Raw genomic sequence first — 24,141 nt, forward strand, 5'->3', positions numbered from 1 at the left:
CACTTTGACAATGCCTCGGGGCCCTGTTGGGCCTCCTATTACCACTGATATGGGGGGTACTGTTAGTGGCGGTGAGAGGCTGTCACCCATGATGCTCTCTAATGCCTTGCAGAACCCAAGCGTACGCCAGGCCACCTATCGACTCCCTGATGGCTCATTTGTCACCAGAACTGAACCTGCTGAGCTTTCCTCAGGTCCATCCCCACTCTCATCACCCATGCTGTCCTCTGCCTTACTCAATCCTGGTATGCGACAGGCCACATATCGTTTGCCTGATGGCACCCTTGTAACCAGGACAGAACCCACACCTGCACCTGCCCCTTCTTCACCAATGCTTTCCTCTGCACTTTTGAACACCGGTGTACGTAAAGCCACATACCGGCTACCAGATGGAACTTTGGTCACAAGAAATGAGCCAGCATCTCAGCCTGTCACCTCTTCCTCTCCTATGCTGTCCTCTGCTCTTCTCAATCCTAATGTTCGTACAGCGTCTTATCGATTACCAGACGGTTCAATTCTGACACGTCAAGGAGAGGAGACGCAGGCGGCAGAGAGTACAGTATCATCTCCGGGGCTATCGAGTGCCCTGATGAATGCTAACCTTCGTAAAACAAAATTTCAGCTCCCAGGGGGATCGTCACTGTTTCCAAAGAACCAACCACAAGCTTCCTCCTCAGCCGCCTCTGGTCCTCACCTTTCTGGTGCCTTGCTAAACACCAACCTGCGGGGGGCCTCCTACAGACTCCCAGACAAATCTCTATTGAGGCAGCCTGGTGCTGCTGGTACCTCTGAGCCACGCTCTCTTGACCTGTCTAATGCTCTTCGTAACAAGAACCTACAATCTGCCACGTACCGTTTACCAGATGGAACTCTGATCAGCCGTCCTCCGCCTGCTTCTTCACCCCGAAAACTTGACCTGTCTAACGCTTTATCAAAGAACCAAAACCTTCGTGAAGCAAACTACCGTCTCCCTGATGGCAATATCATGACACGGCTTGGTGCCCCTAGAACTCCAGAGCCTCGCTCGCTTAACCTCTCCGGTGCTCTACAGAACCCACATCTCAGACAGGCCTCTTACCGCCTCCCCTCCTCATATGCTGTAGTATCACCCCAGGTGCAGGGATCTGGACCAGAACAGCACTGGGCACAGGGATCTGGAGCTGAAGGCTTGGAACTGCAGCAAGATGTGGACGTGTGGGATGCAGAGAGGGTTCTACCTCACGGGACGGTGCAGAACCTCAATAAGTGGTCCATGTATAGAGATGGGGAGCTGCTGGAGCCCCACAGCATGATGGGCCGGGGAAATGCGGGGCATGAATCAGGGGAATGGAATCTCAGCAGGGAGGGGGAACCACAGGGGCAGTGGTTTGACAAGGTAAACATTTTGAATGACTCACACGTACACGTTGACACACAACATGCACTTTTCTGTAAACCTTTAGTATTGTTTATGCAATTGCAAATGAGGGAGGAGACCTGTGTTATTAGTGTTGATACTTTTTGAAAGAGCAATGTCTGATAAAGGAAAAATATGCAAACACTTCTTTGGTGAGGTGCAGGCTAACAGGTTGTCTGCTAACAACCATAGAACTAGTCAAAACAAAAGAGAATCAACACTTCCATGCAAGGAAAAGAGGATCTAGTGACATTAACATTTTGTGGTGGTTAATGAACATGAATAATATCCTAATTTTGGAGTATGTATTTGTTTTTAGATGTTCTCAATCAGAAGCCTGCCCACCATGTCTCATCGGGAGCAAGGAGAGCAAGACGGAGTGGAGGATATGACGCAGCTAGAGTAAGTTCAGAACAACCCATATACGCATGAGTTATGTTTCTCAGACTGAAGTCAATGTTATTCATAGTTCGTTAATAAATTATAGAGAACATTTGGTTTTAAAGCTTCAAAAACATGACGATTAAGAATCACCAAGGCCAATTATAAAGTCAGTGCAGCTCGAACATGCAAAGTTGTGATTTGCAATTTTCTATCACATCCTTTAATAATCTAACCCTTTAATGCTTTGTCCAGGGATATGCATGAGAGGACTGTCCTGCTGAATTTGAGGAAAAGGTTTGAGAGACAACTCATATATGTAAGTATCTGAAGAGAACTCACATCAAACACCCATATCTGAGCAGTTTGTGTGTGACTTTATGATTGCATCACTTCGTTTCTCTATTCTCTGTTGCTGTTCAGACGTACATAGGTAGTATTCTGGTGTCTGTGAACCCCTATAAGATGTACAATATTTTCGGGACGGACGTGGTGATGCAGTACAAAGGTCGGGCGCTGGGAGAGAATCCTCCGTGAGTAATGTTCACTCTCAAACTGGGGGGACAGTTAATTGAAAACTGCCAAACTGAATGAAACCCCTTGTAAATAGAGCCCAACTGATAAGATCCATTTGAGTTAATCGGCACTGTAAAGATAAGGTGTTGTATTTGAAAGCTTTTAGTTGGCTCTATTGTAATCAAATGGACAATAGGATGAATATGTGCTATAAGTAAAGAAAGTAATCAGGTATATATCAATTAAAACGAGACCAGGATTATAGGATAGAAAGAATAATTGACTTACAGGTGTTATGTTTTTGGTTGTATTGTAATCAAATTTTCTTTCCTTCAGGCATTTGTTTGCAATAGCAAATGCTGCTCATTCCAAAATGATGGATGCCAAACACAACCAGGTCATAATAATCAGGTAAGAGGCTGCATCTATAATCTGCCTTTTTTAATCCCTTTTACTTATATCTCTACATCAAACGTCCCAGTTGACCAACAGTCAGTAGTAGGTCTTTTTGTAAATGGTTATATCCCTACCTATGACACATATTGTCCTTTTCACTATATCATCTGAAATAATGAGACTATATTTGTGAAAACTCGCTGAAGGTATATAACATATTGATGAAAGTGGATCAAACCTAGTAGTTACATTGTTATAAGAATAATAACAATGTATAACAATTTTATATTTCTACAAAGAGAGAAAAACTCTCCTGACCTCAATTTTATTTCCTAGTACTGACACATGTAAATCTAACTACTGTGTATTTTAGTCGTACCTGATTGCAGGCTGAAGTTTTATTTATGCATCTTCGTTGTGCAGCTACAATATATTTGTTGTCGTATAACATGAGCAAGCCTCCACTGCCTTGTGTTGGTTTAACCTTGGTGTCTTGGATTCCATCTTCAGGTGGATTAGTGTTTGTAAATTCATGAGTGTCTGTCTGTGGTTTACTGGCCAGCAAACTTAAGACAGAGCCATACCTCACTCCTCTGTCTGTCGCTCTGCCTCACAACCGATCGGCTCCGGGAGCGAACGCACAATCTTAAACAGACAAAAAGTAAATTTACATCAAACTCAAGGTGTAAAACCATATAGGGTCCTAACATGTGTAGTACATCTACACGCCTGTACATAGACGTGTGCTTTTTGAAACAATCATAGATAACACACAGATACCTCTACGCACTCTGGCACACACCTGGATCACTCTAGTCGTGTTCGGAAGGAGACACCTGTAAGGAAAGCCCAGCCAGGTCTGGGCCCGGAGCAGATAATGTTTCAGACATGTATGTGTGTGTGTCCAAGTGCACGTGTGCGGAACCTGTGTTTGTGTGTGCATCACTGTGTTAAGGGGTAACCGAGGTCTGGTGTACAGTGACCAGCAACGGCCCGGTTCTGAGCTAACTTAACCCACAAGTTGAAACCGTACTCTGGAGTGGGTTCTGTCGAGGTGCCAGTCACACACAGACACACACACACACACACACACAGTTGATGCCAACAACTTAACACTAAGTACCACCATTATGTAACTTTGGCCAAATGGGGCCAGAGGTGTGTGTGCGTGCGTGTGTGTGGGTGTGTGTGTGTGTGTGCATCAGAGCGTTTCAGGTGGTTAAATGCAAAAGTGGAACTGGGGCCTGGTGTAATTCAAGATTAGTGTGGTTTCACATCACTAAGACAAACACTCCAGCAGCAGAAGACAATGCGAACCCTAAGTGATTAAAAGACTGTAATGATGCTCACTGTGCGGATAATGTTCACACTTTGGCCTCAACATGGTTTTACTCCAGTTTATCTTTCAGCAAATTGGTTTGTCTCACTTTTGCAACCCATTATGTAAACTGAGAAAGTTCACACTGGCACTAGTTCTGTCGTGAGAAGCCAAATAAGTATATGTCATTAAAAAATATGTACAATTCTTTTCTCTGCACGTCAGCTAAGCCAAAATGAGTGCTTTCTTTTTGCCCCAGTGTCTGTTTTTGAAGAATGACTGATTCGATGATTTAGAGTTTTTCAGACAAACCGAAGGATAATGTGTCTCCGGTAGATGAAACACGTTATTGTATATGCACGGTAGAGTCATACTGGTCCGTGTGGAGTCATATATTGGTTTGTGCTTTCTCTCTGAAGTGAGTGTGTGTTATTGTGTTTCAGTGGGGAGAGTGGTTCGGGGAAAACCGAGGCCACCAAGCTAGTTCTTCGCTACCTAGCAGCAATACATCACAAATGCAACCTTGCGCAACAGGTACACACACACACACACACACACACACACACACACACACACACACACACACACACACACACACTTATTGCATGTATGATCCACATCCAGACACACACAACAAATAACTATTTGTGTTTTTTATATTTTATTTGTCTGTTTCTCCGATGGCTCTCCCCGGTGGCAGATTGAGGTAGTGGGGTTCCCTGCATGTACTTTTACCTTTTCAACGCATCCTCACTTATGACCATAAGAATGGCAGGTTGCTGTGTTTTGCAGTGATGTGTGGATATATTCACTATGATCTAATGTTTTATTTCAAAAAGACATTAAATGGTTTTTAGTGTGATTGTGTTTGATGCAGGAACAACTTGTGGTTTTTAGCAAAAGCTGAAGATTGATGCCACAGACCAGTTTTCATGGGACGTGGTTTATTGGGATGGATGTGAATGTAAATGTGCAATGTTGTAAAACAGAACATAAATTAACCAGCTTACCTTTAACAATAGCACTTTATTAAAAAAGGCTGCGTCCTCCTGATGAAGGTTGTCGATTGACTGTATGTTTTAAAACCTGGTAGATCCTTGAGGCAGCTCCCCTGCTGGAATCTTTTGGAAATGCCAAAACTGTGCGGAACGATAATTCCAGTCGCTTCGGGAAATACATAGAGATCTTTCTGGAGAAGTGAGTATGAAATGAAGTTATGGTCTATGTTCTAATCTCAATCCATCTCTGTGTAAACTAACCCTCTAACCCCTAATCACTCTCTCTCTCTCTCTCTCTCTCTCTCTCTCTCTCTCTCTCTCTCTCTCTCTCTCTCTCTCTCTCTCTCTCTCTCTCCATCAGTGGTGTGATCAGTGGTGCCATAACTTCTCAGTATCTGTTGGAGAAGTCTCGTATCGTCTTCCAGGTGACACATCTACTTTGTTTTTCTCGTCCACCACTTCTCATTGTACCGTCCGTATATCGAAGTGTTGAGGTGAACTTGCGATTTCCCTTTCAGGCCAAAGATGAGAGGAACTATCACATCTTCTACGAGATGTTGGCAGGTCTCCCTCCGCCGCAGAAGCAGGCTTTCTACCTGCAAGAGGCCGAGACCTACTATTACCTCAACCAGGTGAGGAGAGAATCTGCCTCAGGGTGTTGATACGTTCATTCAGTCCACAGATGTTTACTCTGATGAGATGATGATGACTATGGGTCCGTCTGTCCAGGGAGGGGATTGTGGAATAACGGGAAAGAATGATGCAGAAGACTTCCTGCGTCTGCTCGCTGCCATGGAGATCCTCCACTTTACCCCTGATGACCAGTCGGCCATCTTTAGGGTTCTTTCTTCCATACTGCATCTGGGCAATGTCTACTTTCAGAAACATGAGGTCATTTTTATTCCAAGTGTTCAGTTTGATGAGAGCAGAATGATTTTCTTTTGGAGGAGAGATGAAGTAATTTCCTTTTTTGCCTGCTGCCATACAGGCCGATGGCCAGGAGGTGGCGACAGTGGTGAGCGCTCAGGAGATCAGAGTGGTGGCGGAGCTGCTGCTCATTTCTCCAGAGGGACTTCAGAAAGCTGTCACCTTCAAAGTCACAGTCAGTCACTTTGACTTCATGTGCATGTTGATCCATTCATCCTCACTCGATTAGATATAGAGCAGCTTTAAATGGAACTAAAGTTTTGGTTTATTACAGATATATATTGAAACTGAAATACTCAAATAGTATTTGAAGTATTTGAGGAGATGAAGGAGTTGTTTCCAGTCACAAGGAAATATGAAGAACTAAGTTGTCCATAAAAACAAACTGATAACCGGTCATAAAGAGATTTGAGCTTTTTTAGATGTCAAAATAGTTCATAGTTTGTCCCTTTATATAAAATGATGGCTGCTGTGCTGTTTGACCCTCGGATCTTATCCACAGGAGACGATGAGGGACAAGATCTACACTCCACTGACAGTAGAAAGTGCTGTTGATGCCAGGTGAGAGACAGCTCCTGCTCCATGACACATGTACTGCATGTAAAGTAATGTATTTTCCAGATTTATTTCTGGAAAACATTACAACCTGAATATCTGTGTACGTGTCTCTCACACACAAATCTGTGTTCTCCAGAGATGCTGTTGCCAAGATCCTGTACTCGCTGCTCTTCCATTGGTTGACAGAGAGGATCAACGCTCAGGTGTACCCTCGCCAACACACCCTCTCCATCTCCATCCTGGACATTTACGGATTTGAGGTCAGTGACTTTAATTGCCATTGATTTTATGTTTGTTTTCAGTGTAATCGCTCATTAGACGTGTAGATGAGACGTAAAGAATCACCAGCTGTGTGTGTCTGTGTGTGTTTGTGCGTGTGTTACAACAGGATCTGGCCTTCAACAGCTTTGAGCAGCTTTGCATCAATTATGCAAACGAGTACCTGCAGTTCTTCTTCAACAGGATCATTTTCAGGGAGGAACAGGTGAGACCACGTTCACACCTGTGAGGACGCTCACTCACACATGATCTCAATTAGTTTCATGAAACCATTAGTAAATGTAAATGTGCTTCACAAGAGGATGAAAGAACAATGGGATCAAATTAATTCAACATTAGATTGAAACATGGAATCACATAAAACTAAATAAACTAAAGATCGGCTGGTCTAAGATGGCGTGCAGGCAGACACACGTGGTGAATCCAACATGACGTGGTGTTGTCTGTGGTCCCGGAACAGGAGGAGTACAGCAGGGAGCAGATCCCCTGGCAGAACATCCCCTTCAACGACAATCAGCCCTGCATGGACCTCATCGCCGCTAAGCCTCATGGGATACTGAGGATCCTGGATGATCAGAGCTGCTTCCCACAGGTGAGGGGGGAGGGAGGGGGAGACACATTCACATGTCACCTAGATGCTAGTTTTTATTTGTTTCCAGGCGACGGACCACACTTTCCTCCAGAAGTGTCACTATCACCACGGCAGCAGCCCACTGTACATGAAGCCAAAGATGCCCCTCCCAGAGTTCACCATCAGGCACTTTGCCGGCCGGGTCACTTACCAGGTGAGCAGCTCCTCCCTGGATCAAAGCATCACTCACTCATGAAAAGTTTATTCAAATTGTTAAACAAGCAGCAACATATAAATATAGATTTTCCTATAATTTGCGATGTGATCAACGCAGGTTTACAAGTTCCTGGATAAGAACTACGACCAGGTCCGACAGGAGGTCGTGGATCTGTTCATCCAGAGCAGGAACAAGGTGAGAGGAGAGCAGCGTCTTCCCGTGATGTACAGCCTGCATGGAAAACGTTTTCTCCGGTGAATAATTCATATGGACCCTTTCATGTGTGGATGTCGTGTGTATTCGTGTGTGTGTCTAGATGGTGTCAAATCTGTTCGTGGCTCACGCTGAGCTCGTGGGTCAGCAGAGAGGAGGTCACATGAGGAAGAGCAGCACGGTCACCAGAAGATACCAAGCGCCCACCGTCAGCAACAAGTTCCAACAGTCCCTGCTGGAGCTGGTGGAGAAGATGGAGAGGTGAAGCGGAGTTTAAATTAGTATCAAGCTGTAATTTCCTGTAAATTCATCAAACTCATTTAGTTTATTCTTGTATTTCAGGTGCAACCCTTTTTTCGTCCGCTGCATTAAGCCAAATAACATGAAGGTAGATTGATTATAATTGTATATTCACAATGATCATAAGATCTAGGTAATGACTATCATGTTTTTTGAGCTCACATGTTTAATCATACATCTGTGTCCAGCTGCCAGGTGTGATGGAAGACGACCTGGTGAGCGGCCAGCTGCGACACTCTGGTGTCCTGGAAACCATCCGGATCCGCAGGGAGGGATATCCGGTCAGGATGCCATTCTACGTCTTCCTGTTCAGGTACCAACACCCGCTTTAGCTCTAAATCCTTCAGCCACACCGCTGTCACTCTAATGACGGTTTAGTACACACCAGGCTGCAAAATACACAAACACAAAGGATGTTTTGACATATGAGAGTAGTTCCTAAAGTCTGATTGGTGAATAAAGGCCATTGTGTTTTTGCAGTATGGATCAGAAATGCATCTGTTACTGCTTCTGAATCTATCTGAATATTTATTTTAATAACCCGTGTCCGTGCATGTGAATGTGTGTCGTCCCCAGGTATAAGTCTCTGGTTGGGATTCGAGGGCTTCCAGCTGCAATTGGAGAAAACTGTGTGATAATGCTCAGTAAACTGTGTCCCCTCCGACCAGGGTCTTTTCACGTCGGAGTCACAAAGGTGAGATTCTCCTTCAGTCTGTGTGATGGTGTTGAGTAAGAGCTGCCATTTTTATCTGATTGATAGATATTGTGGTTTAATTTATGAATAAAGGTGACACAAACTCTTGTGTGTGTGTGTGTGTGTGTGTGTGTGTGTGTGTGTGCCAGATGTTTCTGAAAGAGGACATCTACCAGCTGCTTGAGTGTAAACGGGAGCGCTCCCGACATCTCGCTGCTCTCACCCTGCAGCGTTACACCCGCATGTTCTTCGTCAGGAAACGCTTTGTGGCCTTTCGCAAGAAGATCATCGGGCTGCAGGCGCAGTGCAGAGGCTTCCTCATGAGGTAACGTACAAGCTATATGAATATCTAAGATACAGAACTGGATTCCGATCAATGAAACTGTGACTTCTGCACAAAAGCTTCTCAGAACTGAGATCATCACATCTTGTGTTAAGGGAGATATTAAACGTCATGGTACTCATTACTGGTTTTGTCCACTAGGAGGCGCTATATGAATATGCGGGAGAGTCTGGTCCGATTCCGCTCCCTCGTCCACATGTATGTCAACCGCAAGCAATACATCAAGGTACATGCAGCAGGGTTTTAAATGACATTGTGTTTTCATGTTTAGTACAAGAGGAAACCTGACCTGTCTGACACATGTGTGATAAGCATATGATTGTTCCAGCTAATGTTCAGCTTGTGTTATTTGTGTGATCTGGCTGCAGATGAAGTTTGAAGCCCAGAGGAAAACTGATGAGGAGAGGAGGAGGAGAGAGAAGGTGAGATGGACACCGGCTTGTGATTTATTCATCCATGTTTCTGTCTGACAGACTTTCTGAATTCACAGTCTCTCTAACTCCTCCAGGAGCTGACCAAGAGGGAGGTGGTGAACGTCACACACCTGCTGATCCCTGCAGAGCTGGGCGCTTTACTGCAGACAGCAGGAGGTGAGGAGATGTTCAGCACAGGGTCAGATTCAGAAATCTGACTAAACTCACTTTTAACTTCTAATTTTGGATCAATTTAATGCTCTGTAATCGTGTCAACTTCAACAGCAATAGAAGAGTCAAAATACTAATACACATAAACACACATTAAAAGACTCAAGGCTCCTGCATGTTTCCTGTGTGACCTGCTCTCTCCAGTCAGGAGGGAGCTGCACTCGGACTGTTTGGCTCTGCTCCAGGCTCCTCACATTCAGGAGGAGAATCAACTCACTCTGCCGCTGGACATCAACAACTTCCCGTTCTACCGCTTCGTGCAGATCTACTTCAAGGTGAGACGGGCATCTGTGCACTGACAGTTCTGCAGTCAGCCTCAGGACCGCAGATATGTGGTGTTTTTTGTTGTCCTTATAAAGCTGTTACACAATGTACTTCCCTAATAAAAACTGGGATGTTTCAACTCTGTAGGAACCAAAGTTCGGGATGCTGACGGCCCCTCTGGACTCACCCCTGACCCGAGTGGAGGAGGATCTCAGAGGGGAGGCTCTGGAGCTCTTCATCATGGTCGGCTGCTTTCTTTTTTTAAAAGTCTTTTCTTAAAACTTAATTTACTTATGAATCTGGAATCAAATAGATTTACTACTATTTACTACTACTATTTCCTCTTTGTTTTTGTTATCATTACTTGGTTGTGTGTCCCAGAAACTCAGAAATTCAAACACACGATTCACTCAGAACCCTGGTATCACATATCATATCTGTGTTTTGTTCTCCTCAGGTATTGCGATTCATGGGGGACCCTCATCTGAACGGGGCGCAGGAAAACATGTTTGGGAATTACATCATCCAAAGGGGCCTCACGTCTCCGGGGCTCCGGGACGAGATCCTGTCTCAGGTGGTCAACCAGGTCTGGAGGAACGTCAACTCGGAGAACGCTGAGCGGGGCTGGCTGCTGCTGTCGGCCTGTGTCTGCAGCTTCACCCCGTCGCCCAAGATGGAGAAATATCTACTGAAGTAATAAATCTATGTAGATATGTTATATACATGTGAACAGAAGATGACAAATATTTCTCCAAATCTTTATATGAGGCTGAGTCTATGTTTAAAAAATGACTCAAATTAACTTCGATTAACTTTCTTACCTAAAATCTGAAACAAAGGTTTCCAGTTTAAAATCTTAATGTAAACTTTAATTTTAAAACATGAAGGGAAAAAGATCAAAGGGGCAGTTTAACATCGTTGAACACCCCCCCCCCCCCCCCCCCCCCCCCCCCCCCACAGGTTCGTCTCGGACCATGCTCCTGCAGGCTGCCAGGCGCTGCTTCAACACAGACTCATTCAAGCCAATCAGAAAACGCAATTAGGCTCCGGCTCCACCCCCGAGACTGCGAGGACCTATCCGCTCGCGCTGCTGGAGTGGACGGCCAATCGGAAAAAGGCTAACATGGTGTTGCACGTGCACTGTTTTGATGGTGAGCTCTAACAACACTTTATGAAGTTTGTGTGTGACGCCAGAACAACTGCAGATAAGCTGCACACTTTACTTTTCATCTTCACATGAAGCTGTAGAACGTATCTCAGACTAAAGGAGAATCCTCCTCTCTCCTGCGGTTTGAAAAGAGAAGTGCTTGGGACTGCTGGCATCAGCTTTAATGGGCCGGATCAGTTACAACCACTTACCATTGATAATTTATTGCCAGTCAGTGTCAGGTGCACTCAGGGCTTTCTTCCGTTGACTTGCACCATTTATTGCCTTCTGATAACAATCTGTGTGGTTTCAAAACCTCAATGGAAGTTAAAAAGCGTGTTGGATGTTTGCCGTCTCTCTGCAGGGGGGTCCTTCCTGTGTCCCGTCCACTCCTGGACTCGGGGAGAGGATTTAGCTGGAGACGTCCTGCGCCACAGGTGCAGATATTAAACATCATTCATCTCCTGGACCATTTTATATTTCTTAAACTGTGAATAAAAGTTAGTTGACCTGGCTGGTGTTGCAGGGGCGTGTCCGACTGGTGGAGGGGAAGTTCCATTCTAATGAAGGAGCAGGGCCAGTGGGTGGAGTTAGCGGGTCACGACTACGTGATGGACCTGGTTTCAGACCTGGAGCTTCCGCCGGACTTCCCCAAGCAGAAGAGCTACTTTGTCATCAGCACCGACGACCCGGCCAGAGTCCGGGCCAATACCAGCCTGTCAGTGCACAACACACACACACACAGACAAACACAAACCGGGCCATGGCTGAGAAATGAATGAAGCCCTGAATAATTCACCTCTCCCCTCGTCTCAGTGCTTTGGTCGGCGGCGGCTTCGACTCAGACGAGGAGCTGGTTCCGTCCTTTCCTCTGAGCAGCAGCAGCAGACCGGCCTACAGCCTGCCAGACTCTGACGGCTACCACAGTCATGGTACACTCACTACAAATATATATATCCCTAACTGATGGCATAGATGAATACAAATATGAACAGAAGTATCACGGTTGGGGGTGCATAGGGTGTGTTTCTAGTATGTGTTGTGGTTTCTTAGTTCAGAATGTAAAGTACGTCTTTACAGCCTCTCTGCTTCGTGTGTGTGTCCAGTGGAGTCGGATGCGTTGAGTGACGGTCAGACTCAGAGAGGAATGGATCGCTACCTGGACAGTCTGTTTGACCCCGTGCTGTCAGACGGCAGCGCAGTGAGTACACACACACACACACACACACACGCACACACACACACACACACACACACACACACACACACACACACACACACACACACACACACACACACACGCACACACACACACACACACACTCACTTGCATAAGCGCTTTCCCTCCTGCTTTGGAAAATACTTCGGTGCTCAAATGACTTCATGAATTAATCAGTTGGCTCGTAAACTGCAGAACACTGTTGCTTCCTCATAATAAGACAGAACTTAACTTTATTAATCAGCTCAAAGTTGGGTCATGTTGAGATTTTCAAGCTCAATCAATTCTTTTTTTTACTTTCTGCAAAAATTCTCTCGACAATAAAAGAGGTTGGAAGTGAATTCAAAAACCTACATCAAGGTTGGAATTATTATGAGAAAAAAACACAATAAAACATCTATGAAAGCAACACATTTTCCATCTTGTATGTTTTGACCCTCTGACATATGCTGGGACCCTAAAAGTGTGATGTCACACCCCGCTTCTAAACGTGTGAGCTGTCGATCGATGGACGGAGGGAAAATGTGAACCACTGCTTCTGTTTGTGTATGAATGGAGCAGACGGGGGTGGGGGGGGGGGGAGTGATTAGGTTACTATACGACACGCAGGCAGTTTTATATCCGTCTCATCGGCAACTCCACAGTTGATTTATTACCACGAGACGAAAAAGAAAAAGTCCTGAGGAGTAGATATGTAGAAAGTAGATCTGGTGCTGCAGAAATTCTCACTGTTTTATATTTAAAAAACATAAATATCTATATCTGGAGCTGAGATATACACTTTGTTGTTGTGGAGTCTTTCCCTGCGTCTTTGCTGGTATTATTTCATTTATTATCATTTCATTAAAAAGTCATTTAGTTTTGCTGTGTGTAGATTTCCTATGTTGCTTCTTTCTTCAGACAGTTTCTTTGTGTGTGCCTGTGTATGTGTGGAGCTTTTCACCCAGTGTGTACTTCCTGGGGTGTATTCAGTTTCTGACTCACGCAGAGAGGCTACGAAACAACCTGTTCAACACACTCCCTCTCTCTGGTCTCCCATAGTCTCCCCCTCCCCCCCCCCCCCTCACTCTCTGTATACACAGCCTTTTTGTCGTACTCTCCATGTCTCTCAAACTCCACGTTTTCAACATCTACAGTCTTCCCTCTCGCCCTGCTGACTTTCTGTCACCGGCTTCTCTCTGCCCACCAGGACATGGAAAAGACGGGGAGTTTGACGGCGAGGATGAAGGGAGGAGGAGGTATTGGCATCACAGGAGGAGGAAGAGGAGAGGGGGAGAGCCCTGCGACCCCCAGTCGGCCTTACCCACCAGGAATACACCCTGGAGGTAAAGTGTGTTTCTGTTGTTAAAGTGTTTCTGTTCACTGTCATGTAGTTTTTCTTTGGATTTGTATTTTGCCATCTATAGTTTATTGTTTTCAGCTGCATGTTGTTAACCAATGTATTTTTTCATCAATTCAATATTTTTTATCCCATTTTCTTCTAATATGTCCTATCCTGTACTTTTTCTGACACTTTCTTATTATTTAAAGTTATTTTATTTATTATCATCAACTTGATCAATAGGAAACTCTTCATTAAATGTGACCATTGAACTTAAGTGATTAAATTACATGAAAATATTTATTTGTTATTTAAATACATAAACTTTGCATTTTAGGAGAAACATTTTTATGAGTGTAAACTTTCAAATTTCTTGGATAAGTATGTTTTAATCCATCAAAACAATTGATTAAATTCAGAATCAAAAAGAAAATCCTGTATTTCATATCAATAGAAATATATATATTTATTGTAATTGCTGTCATTATTTCCATATGGTTTAATAGTGAAGGGTAAAACAGACTCTCAGGTGTAAAGGTTCAGATGTACAGTTGACCGATGTTAATCTGTCTCTTAGAGGCTGTAATGAGCCGTCTGACCTCATCGATAATGCATCAGCAGCCATTCACTGTAACCACAGACTCTTTAGTGCCCGTCTATAGACATGGCTCCCTCTCAGTCTCCCTCCACACAAACTCTCCTGTCCTTCAAACCACCTCAGGCAGTAATGTGCTGGAGTCACTCTCTTCAGTTTATGCCTCTGCGTTGTCGTGTTGTGTTTTCTATTTTAATTAAATATTTGTAAGATACTTCTTCTGCTACGAGGGCAATAGGTCAACAAACAGAGACAGTTCCTAACTCTCCCCCTGTTCCCTGCCCGCTGCTCCTCAAGCTGTACCAGTGCTTCCAGTAGCAGGAGGAATGATGCCACCCATCCCCACCATGCCAATCCCCTCCCACCACCATCACCACGAACAACACCAGCAGCAGCCACCACAGCCCCCACAGCCACCGCAGCCACCACAATACCACCAATACAACCGCCCCCAACACCACCATTACCCGCAGCCTTATCCTGCCCCACATGTGTCACCAACTCAAGCACCTGCTGCTTCCCCCCCCGCCGCCAGAGCTGCTGAAGCAGCATCCAGAGTCACCGTGGCCCCCGGTGTCTCGGGGGTGCCCTCACTCCCGGCCGCCCCTGTAGTCCCAGGCCTGTCTGGTATGAGCGGTATGCCAGGTACAGCAGACGGGTGTGCGTTGGTTTCCCTGCATGTTTGGCCTGAAGCATGTGGGCATGAGGAGGTTACGATAAATTTAATGAAAAATCAATATCAGATCTATGTTACAGGTTGTCCTGTTCGCTTTGGTTGAAGTGGATGAGATCACAAGGTCGTTTGCGGTGGACTGTGGAAATGTTTCTCTATAACAAAATCATTGTCATCACATGGAGTGTTTATGTGTTTGTGTTCTCCAGGGTCAGAGCAGACAGTCATGTCACAGCAACAGCAGGCCATCATCAACCAGCAAGCCATCATCCTGGTCCGTCAAACATCCTCTCTCTCAACAACTGACACAAAACTCACCAATCACACTGGCCTTCATGAGACTGACTCATCTGTTTGGATTTCATACACATTTCCAAACTCACACGTTCCTTTTTGTCTTTCTACAAAGCAAACAAGGGTTTTTAACTCTGCGAAATGCAGTTAAAATGAAAATTACAAGTAGACAAGCTGATAAACTGAATTATTAACCTTAACTCACCTGTTTATTGCTTTAGCACCTACACATAAATACCAATCATACATCATGTTGATGTGTATTCCTCACTGAACAGTCACATGACGATGATATAAGCGTGTGTGTGTGTGTGTGTGTCTCAGGCTCAGCAGATGACGATGCAAGCGATCGCGATCCAGCAGCAAATGTTGTCGTCTTTCCCCCCCGTGGCCCCGGCTCCTCAGTCACCACCTTTCCAGCATCACACGCACTCACCACACACCTACACACCCAGTCCGGTGAGTCATCAAACACGTGCACTGAGCCAAGGTGTGAAAGTACAATGCACACATGTGGGCACACAAGCAATTGACAAAATCCGAAGTTTTGCCAAAATACACCCACATAGCTTAACTCTCTCTTTTCTGCAGAACAAAGAGGGGGAGGAGTCAGCGTACAGGCCTGGTCCTGCATCTGTTCAACGCCAGAGGAGTAAGTTTAACACTGAAGTTTATAACTGGAGGTTTTGCTTTGGTGTAAATGATGCTCGGTACTTTGCTTTTGTCTGGATTCCCTGAATCCAAATGAGTGGAAAGAACAATACGGATGCTTTGTGATGAAGGGATCTGAGGCTGGAAAGACCACATCATCAAATTGTGAGACCTCATGTGGGGGAGGTCCAATGGTTTCACTTTAAGGGGCAATTGTTGAAATATAAGACATGAGCCACAATGTCCTTGGTTCGAGTCCGACTGGGAGATGTTTCTTTTCTTTCTTCCTCCTTTTCCCCAACATCTCTTTACTTTCACTTTCTAATAAAAACCTAAAACAACATGAAATGAAAATGAAGGCCGATCCTACATCTGGGTGAAAGATGATAATTCATGTTGACTGAGATTAACTCGAAGACAGGATGGGATGAGCTTCTTTACTTGGTCCTCAAATCAACGGCCAGAATCAAATATAAACCACAAATTATTGCATCTATATATTATATTGTTATTTCTTCCAGATTGCCATCTATTTGAATTTTGTTGTTTTATCATCATGACATTTTAAGGAGGTTTTGAGAAGTCCAACAATCTAAAGTCGTCAGTATAACAATGAAATATTACGTTATGATAACTGATGATCTGACATTACAGCAGACTATAAATGGAGAATAATTATGGCTCCAGGATTGGCCCTTGAGGAATCCCACGAGTGAATTTGAGTTTCCCTCCACAACAGAGGAAAAATCTAGACAGAAAAGATTGGAAAAGATTAGGAGCAGAATCTTTCCTGCATGAGAGATAACTACAGAGTAAAAGGTTTAACAGACAGGAATGGATTTAAATGAACTTTACACTGCAGGCTCAGCACGTGGCCCCCCTCCCGAGGATGTGGTCCGATCCCGTGTGAATAACACCGAGCGTATGGATCCCAGCCATGATATTAAAGACATCATCAAACACCACCAGCCTGCTGACACAACGACTTCAACTGGACCTGCCTTACAAAGGTAACACACACACACACAGACACACACACAAACATTTATAGCACAGGCCCGAGAGATGCATTTGATCAGTTTTACTATGATCCTGTATGTGTGTAGAAAAAGCGATGGGAAGGTGTTTGGAAAGAAGTCAGACCCTCATGGTGAAGCGATGGAGATCCTGAAGGACCAGATGGCAAACCCACCACAGCCGGTAACCTTCCTCCTCTCCTACAGATAAAATCCACACACTACATCAAATAATATCTGACCTTTTTTAATATGTCAGTCTCAGAGGAAGCCTCAGTCCTCACAACGTAAAGAAGAAGAAGGAGGCGTTAAGGTTGTCAAGTCCACCAGGTCCCGTCCAGCAGCGCCATCTAGCTCCAGCATGAGTCCTGCGCCTCCTCCAGGTGACTGTCCACATGCACGTAAACGTGTATGAGAACTTCCATCAAAAAACATTTTGACAGTGTGTGTGTGTACATGCATGTGTGTGTTTGTGCTTCCAGTCTGCAGAGAGTTGCCAGTAGAGGAGGAGATCATTCAGACTCAACTCCACAGCAAAGCCAGTGATGAATATTACACTTACTCCAATGTCCCCTGGAAGCTCTACATGAGAAAAGAGGTGAATTTATATACACACACACACACACACACACACACACACACACACACACACACACACACACACACACACACGTTACCCTTTTAAAAAAACAATAAATACCACAAAGAAAACATTTTCACTGTTGGTGTTTTTCTGTCGACAGGTTTTCTATCCCAGAGAGACGCTCAACAATCCTCTTACTCTGGATCTGATCTTCAGACAGGTAGATTTGTGTATTCAATACTTATCTATGATAAACTTGTTTAATACTGCATTTGTTTTATTATAATTCTATTTTGGGATTTATTGTTTCAAAGTCAGGCTCAGCAATAATAGCAAAGAATTACATGAAAAATACAGATTCGTCCTGTGATCTTGATAAATAAGGAATAAATGAAATGTTCTATGTGTTAAATGTTATATTAACATTCCTGAATATGTATTTGTGTACAGGTTGTGCATGACACCTTCTCAGAGGCCTGCATCCGTATCACTCAGGAGGAGAGACAGAAGATGAAGGCTCTGTTCGGTCGGTCCACTTCAGCCTCTGACCTCTTTTTGTTCAGGTTTCAGTCACTTAGCTCAAAAGGTTCGATATCCTCAACTCTTCATTTGTTTCTCTGACAGAGGAGAACAACGTGGACCAGCTTTCAGGAACCAGTGATGAGAACATAAAGAAGAAAGTCGTCTCCGTGTCCCGAGACTCCTGGGAAATCTACTTCTCTCGCCTCTTTCCAGCATCTGTGAGTTCTTGTCTCTTCCTCTGCGTTCAAATTCAAAACAGGTACAAGTGCAAAGATGTGTGTGTGTGTGTTTCAGGGCAGTGTGGGGACAGGGGTGCAGGTGCTGTCTGTGTCACATAAAGGCATCAAGCTGCTGAAGATGGTGAGGAGCAGCTCCTCTTCCTCAGACTACTTCAAAGTGCTGAGGCCTTACAGGTGAGACGGCGAAATGATCCGGCCGGGGGGGGGGGCCCTGAAGCCGAGCCATGTGACTTCCCACTGACATCCCGGCTTTGCATGTCACTTCCTGTGCAGCTACTCGGACATCCTGTTTGTGTCGATTCCCTCGAAGAACATGCTGGAGTTCAACCTGGCCAACGAGAAGCTGATCCTGTTCTCCGCCAAAGCCCCGCAGGTCAAACACATGATCGACTACTTCCTCACAGAGCTCAAGAAGGTGTGTCCGGTTTTTGTTGATTTGTTTGAAGATGATTTGATTGGCGTCTTTATACTTATGCTGCTTTTTCAGAGATAGAAAGTATAACATAATGCTGAAACAATTTAGATCATATGAAAGCAAGATTAGCTTTTACTCTCTATGACTCTATATGGATGTCAACAAGTTGTGTGTGTGTTTGTGTGTGTGTCAGGACTCAGAGTACGTGGTGGCAGTGAGGAACTACATCACAGAGGACAGGAGTCTGCTCAGCTTCCACAAAGGAGACATCATCAGGCTGCTGCACATGGACGGACTGGAGGCCGGTGAGACACATGATGGAACAGGAACCCGCTGCACAGTATCATCTCTGTGTTCTGTGCTTTGTGCATCTGTGAGTCATGTACAGTGTGTGTGTCTGCTTCTCTGTGCTTCACGCTGCCACCGTGTGCATACGTGTGTGTTCAGGTAAATATTACGGCTGCATCGTGAGGAAGAAGGTCATGCTGCTGGAGGAGCTGAAGAGAGACACTCCTGAGTTCGGTGGGTTTGGTTTAGGGCTCTGTGTGTGTGTGTGTGTGTGTGTGTGTTGTTTTTTTATTTGCGGGTTGTTTTGGGGGTTTGTTTTTATAGCAGAACTTTAACTTTTGTGTTTTTACTTAATTTTATTTTGACATAACTGATGACTGGTTTGCTGCTTGTCTGGCTTTTTCTGTTTTTGTTTATAAACTTGTCAGTGACCGTTCATGCTGTATTTTCTGTTGTGTGTGTGTGTATTCGTGTGTGTGTGTCTTTGTGTGTAAACAGGCTGGCGGTTCGGGGCCGTGTACGGAAAGTCTGGATTGTTTCCGAGTGAGTACGTCCGTCCTGTGGCGGCTCCGGACTTCTTGGTTCTGCCCGATGAGCGCGTGGAGCCTCGACACAGACAGGGACACGTCGCCGCCTCGGCTGCTGTGGCCGTGGCCCTGGGGTCAGCGGTGGCTGCCCATGAGCTTGACCTCTCCACTGAGGTTTGTGGTTCACGCACACATTCAGCAGACTGTGTCCGACTGTAGCACAACAAAGAATCACGATCACTACAAATATTGAAACGAGTCTGAATAACACACTTAGCTCAGCATGAATAAAACCCCTACATTATGGTCCCGCTGGTGTTTACACAGTATGTTGGAATGTTTTGGTTTGAAGAAATGGAAATATTTTGCGGATAATTACATCTTTGCTCTTCCTTAAAATGGCCCTGTTGCTGAGCTTTCTCTGTGTGTGTGTGTGTGTGTATGTGTGTGTGTGTGTGTGTGTGTGTGTGTGTGTGTCATTGTGTATTAGGTAGTAAATAAGATATATGGGGACAGTCTGAGCATCGAACTGGACGATCTGCCTCTGCACGGCGGCCAGTACCATATCGCTGAGTTTGCCAAGAAGTACTTCAGAGTGGCCCGAAGTAACAGGAGGTCAGTCTCACACACACACACACACACACACACACACACACACACACACATACACACACAAACACAGACACATGCATTTCTGACAGCTGCCTGTATTCTGTTAGTAGTGATCATAAAGCCAAAAAGGGGAAGGAGGGCAAAGACCCTGTCGACATGATCAAATTCTCCAAGGTAAAGTTCATTTCAAAACAATGCGCTTGTATGAAGTTGTATTCTCAACTTCATTTTCAACTTAAAAAAATATATATTTGTATTCCTTGTCATGTCTGTGTCGCACCAGTCTCCGATCCAGGAGTCTCTGATCGACTTCTCCGACAGCGGGATGAACAGAGTGGCGGCGGACATCTTCTTAGGTGAGAGGAGAGTGACAGAGCGAGGGATGGATGTAGAAGAGAGAGAGGAGGAGACTGATGAATATGATTGTGAGCCACTTGGTGCAGATCCACATTAAAATCAGGATCTAGTGAATTTAAATGTGGTTGTTGTAGCCTGAGGTTTGCGCTCTACTAAGATGAACTCTGAAACCCTGACTCCTTCTGTACAATATGATATAATCTATGTGTCCATGGGAGTTTTAATGTTATTTAATTGATTTTATTCAGCCATAATGAAGTTCATGGGAGATTTCCCGTTGAAGGGACAGAATGAACAGGACCTGGTCGCCACTATACTGAAGGTACACACACAGACACACACTCTCTCTCACTAACATATTTTAGAGGCACATAAATGATGTGATCCCACATGAAGAGAAATAAATATGCTCTCAAATTGATCCTCTATAGTTGAGCGGTACCCACGGCCTGATAAAGGATGAGGCCTACTGCCAGGTGATGAAGCAGGTCACCACTAACACCAGCTCCAAACCGTAAGACTCTTCTCCGTGTTTCACGCTGACTGGCTCTGAAGAAGTGATCTGCACCTGCACAGTCCACGGCAGAAAACCTTTCATTTGCAGTTGTGTGTTTGTGTGTTTGTGTTTAGGGACAGTTGTCAGAGAGGATGGAGGCTGCTCTACATCCTGACGTCCTTTCACCGCTGCTCGGACGTCATGAAACCATTTCTGCTGACGTTCCTGCAGGATGCGTGTTCCAGTCCTGGGGTTCAGTACCAAGGTGGAGAAGCCGTCCTTCCATCCATCCATCCATCCATCAGGGGTTCTAATCAGGGAGCTGATGAGTTGACTGGCTGCTCTTCTTACTTGACAGGTATTGCCAAGGCCTGTGAGCAGAATCTGAGGAGGACTTTTCAATATGGCGGACGTGTGCAGTATCCCAACAGCATGGAACTCAAAGCGATGCTGGTTGGTCTTTGTGTGTCCCCGCATGAAAACATATTTACATTCACTAGATCCTGATTTTCCTAATTTGTCCTGTAGTTGTTGCATAATCCTGCTAAATATCAGACAAAGGTAATAATAACTGTGTCAGGATGGAATAATGTGTCAATCAAATTATATATTCCTTATAAATAACAGTACACTCTCCTTCTGATTGGTCATGTGTGTGCAGGCTGGGCGGAGCTCCAAGAGACAGCTGTTCCTGCTGCCAGGTGGAATCGAACGGCACCTGAAGATCAAGACGTGCTCTGTGAGGGGGACACACAAACACACACACAATTAAATGATACTGTTCGATTGTGCCATTTCATACTGTGAACTTATTTATTGTTTCGTCTCAGGTATCTCTGGATGTCATCGAGGAGCTTTGCTTTGAGATGGAGCTGCACAGGGAGGAGGCTTTGGATGAATATGCCATTTTTCTGGTCACACACAAAGGTAATCCAGCTGGAGGCGAGGATCTGAAATTCAAATGTTCTTGGCAAAATCCAAGTTACCACGTGGAAAAGCTGATCATCGCCGACCTGTGTTTCTGTTTAGGTCAGAACGTGCGTCCCCTGAACAAACGGGAGTACATCCTGGATGTGGCCACAGAGGCCGAGCCAGTGGACGCTAACTACAGCCTGTGGTTCAGAAGAGTCATCTGGAGTCTGGCTCTCAAGCTGGACAATGAACTCTATGTCACCATGCACTATAACCAGGTACAGGTCTACACTGTTAGATGAAGGACTTAATGTCCTCTTTCTGGTTAATCAACAGCAGTGCCAGACATTTTACCACAGGGATTCTACCTCTGCCGTCCTGACTGCAGAGCTACCATCCCAGTTTCTGCTCCTGTGCCTCGGGAAGAGCAAATCCACGTCCTTCAAGTTTCCTGTTGGAAAACTTTATTTTGAAACATGCAATTTGAGTGTCCTTGTGTGGTTCACTTGACCACACGTTGATGTTGTTTGTAGCAAATGACAAGAAGCATAAAAATCACACAAGATAACGGTCTCTGTGTCTCTGTGTCCAAGGTCTTGCCAGATTACGTGAAGGCCTTGCTGAGTGTGGTTCCTCAGGGTAAAGCCAGTGAGCAGCATCTCCAGCAGATTGCCAGGCTGGCTGCTCTACAGCACCGTGCCAAGGACACCGTCTACCTGCCCACCCTGTAAATATACACACACCTACACGCACAGCATTCATTAAACAAAGCCTGTTTGTTGGATACGTCGCAGTTTTACTGGCTTTTTGTGCTTGTGAGTCAAACAGTGGACTAACAAAGACACATTAACACATTCACACAGGTGCATCCTCACACAATATATGCACAACTTCGCAAATTAGCTTGGATGTCAGATGCTTTTACAGAGAACACAACATGTATGTCTGTGTGTGTGTGTGTGTGTGTGTGTGTTATTAGACATGACGTGCAGGAGTGCGTCCCCCCGCAGTTCTATGGCAAACAAGGTTCACAGCATTGGCTGAATATGACAACTCAACACATGCAGCAGATCCAGCCCTTGAACCCACACCAGGCCCGTGCACAGTTTCTTGGTAAGACAGCAGCTCAGTGTGTGTCTCTACAGGACAGTAGTCTCCATAGACACTGGTGTTTTTAATACATTTTTGCATGATTAAAGACACAAATTTGAATCCCAAATAGTAGATATGGTTTTACTGCTTCATCCCTCGTCACATCTGATGTCTTGGTGTTTTCTTTACCCAGGGCTGGTCAGTGCCTTCCCCATGTTCGGCTCCTCCTTCTTCTACATCCAGAGTTCAGGCTCTGCATCCATCCACGCCCCGTGCGTCCTGGCTGTAAATCTGAACGGACTCCACTTCCTTGACAAGGACACTCATGTACGTGACCGACAAACATCCACAGTCACATGCTGCAGAGGATCCACCCAAGTCTGTGTAATAGTGTGATTCATGCCAACACTGCAGCTGGATGTGTGTCATAGCTGGAATCTGAAACAGCCCAGGTGCTGGTTTGACTTTCTGTTGACCTCAAAAACTAGCCACTGATTTAATGATTTCAAAAACTAAGTATTTGGCTCCTCCTGCTGGTTATACAGTTTTATTTCTACCTTTCATTGCCTTATCTTGTGTAACCACATATCCAACAAATACCTTGATAAACGATGTTTTGACTCTACATATCCATCTGTCACTTTGTGTAGGTGTGCATTCCTGTCACGTCTATTTGTGTGTGTGCACTCTGTGATTAGGAGGCCACGGTGCGTTTCCCTCTGAAGGAGGTCCAGTCCACCCGCACCCAGAGACCGACTTCAGGCTCCAGTTACCCGTATGTGGAGATCATGATCGGGGACCTGCTCAACCAGCGCATCACGCAGCTACAGCTGGAGCAGGTATGTGTCTGTGCATGACGCAGGGATAAAGAGAGAGGAGAGGATGGGGGTGCTCGAAGACGTGCTTTGTTTTGTTATTTCTTCCTACCATAAGAGCCGTGTTGATTCTTTCTCTGTGTGTGTCTTTGTGTGTGTGTTTGTGTGTTTTCTCCAGGGCCTGGAGCTGTGCCGAGTCATTGCCATGCACATGGAGAACATGTTGTCAGTCAGAGAAAAAAGACTCACCTTGCCACCAAGCGAAATCACCTTGCTATAGTGCGCAGACTCACACACACACACACACACACACACACACACACACACACACACACACACACACACACACACA

General features: G+C 45.1%; 1 protein-coding gene across 1 annotated transcript; it reads left to right on the plus strand.

Annotated features, from left to right (window-relative positions):
• Positions 1–202: 202 nt before the first annotated feature.
• Positions 203–24,069, plus strand: myo15aa (myosin XVAa). The gene is made up of 65 exons (XM_053443502.1): positions 203–1,375; positions 1,716–1,798; positions 2,033–2,096; positions 2,201–2,310; positions 2,630–2,704; positions 4,451–4,541; positions 4,708–4,713; positions 5,101–5,204; positions 5,367–5,430; positions 5,524–5,637; positions 5,735–5,896; positions 5,994–6,107; positions 6,435–6,493; positions 6,627–6,750; positions 6,879–6,974; positions 7,230–7,361; positions 7,429–7,554; positions 7,675–7,752; positions 7,874–8,031; positions 8,113–8,158; positions 8,259–8,383; positions 8,647–8,764; positions 8,914–9,089; positions 9,249–9,333; positions 9,476–9,529; positions 9,616–9,697; positions 9,896–10,026; positions 10,163–10,258; positions 10,473–10,708; positions 10,976–11,166; positions 11,527–11,599; positions 11,689–11,880; positions 11,979–12,094; positions 12,269–12,363; positions 13,571–13,706; positions 15,180–15,244; positions 15,589–15,723; positions 15,856–15,916; positions 16,778–16,925; positions 17,022–17,115; positions 17,191–17,314; positions 17,414–17,529; positions 17,675–17,734; positions 17,965–18,040; positions 18,139–18,254; positions 18,331–18,449; positions 18,549–18,690; positions 18,884–18,995; positions 19,138–19,212; positions 19,477–19,679; positions 19,996–20,120; positions 20,228–20,291; positions 20,401–20,473; positions 20,723–20,796; positions 20,906–20,988; positions 21,105–21,235; positions 21,329–21,423; positions 21,632–21,709; positions 21,801–21,897; positions 22,000–22,160; positions 22,476–22,609; positions 22,862–22,995; positions 23,168–23,301; positions 23,673–23,813; positions 23,968–24,069. The coding sequence occupies exons 1-65, from the start codon at positions 218–220 to the stop codon at positions 24,067–24,069; spliced, it is 8,142 nt and encodes a 2,713-aa protein (XP_053299477.1). The 5' UTR covers positions 203–217.
• Positions 24,070–24,141: the final 72 nt, after the last annotated feature.

Source organism: Pleuronectes platessa, chromosome 16, assembly GCF_947347685.1.
Source record: "Pleuronectes platessa chromosome 16, fPlePla1.1, whole genome shotgun sequence".
NCBI lineage: Eukaryota > Metazoa > Chordata > Actinopteri > Pleuronectiformes > Pleuronectidae > Pleuronectes > Pleuronectes platessa.

Bases quoted from the DNA above. Each gene is read 5' to 3' on its own strand.
- myo15aa (XM_053443502.1), top strand. From the start codon at position 218: ATGCTGTCCTCTGCCTTACTCAATCCTGGTATGCGACAGGCCACATAT. The intron at 9,530-9,615 runs GTGAGATGGACA...TAACTCCTCCAG, and splicing joins AGAGGAGGAGGAGAGAGAAG to GAGCTGACCAAGAGGGAGGT. The intron at 21,710-21,800 runs GTGAGGGGGACA...GTTTCGTCTCAG, and splicing joins TGAAGATCAAGACGTGCTCT to GTATCTCTGGATGTCATCGA.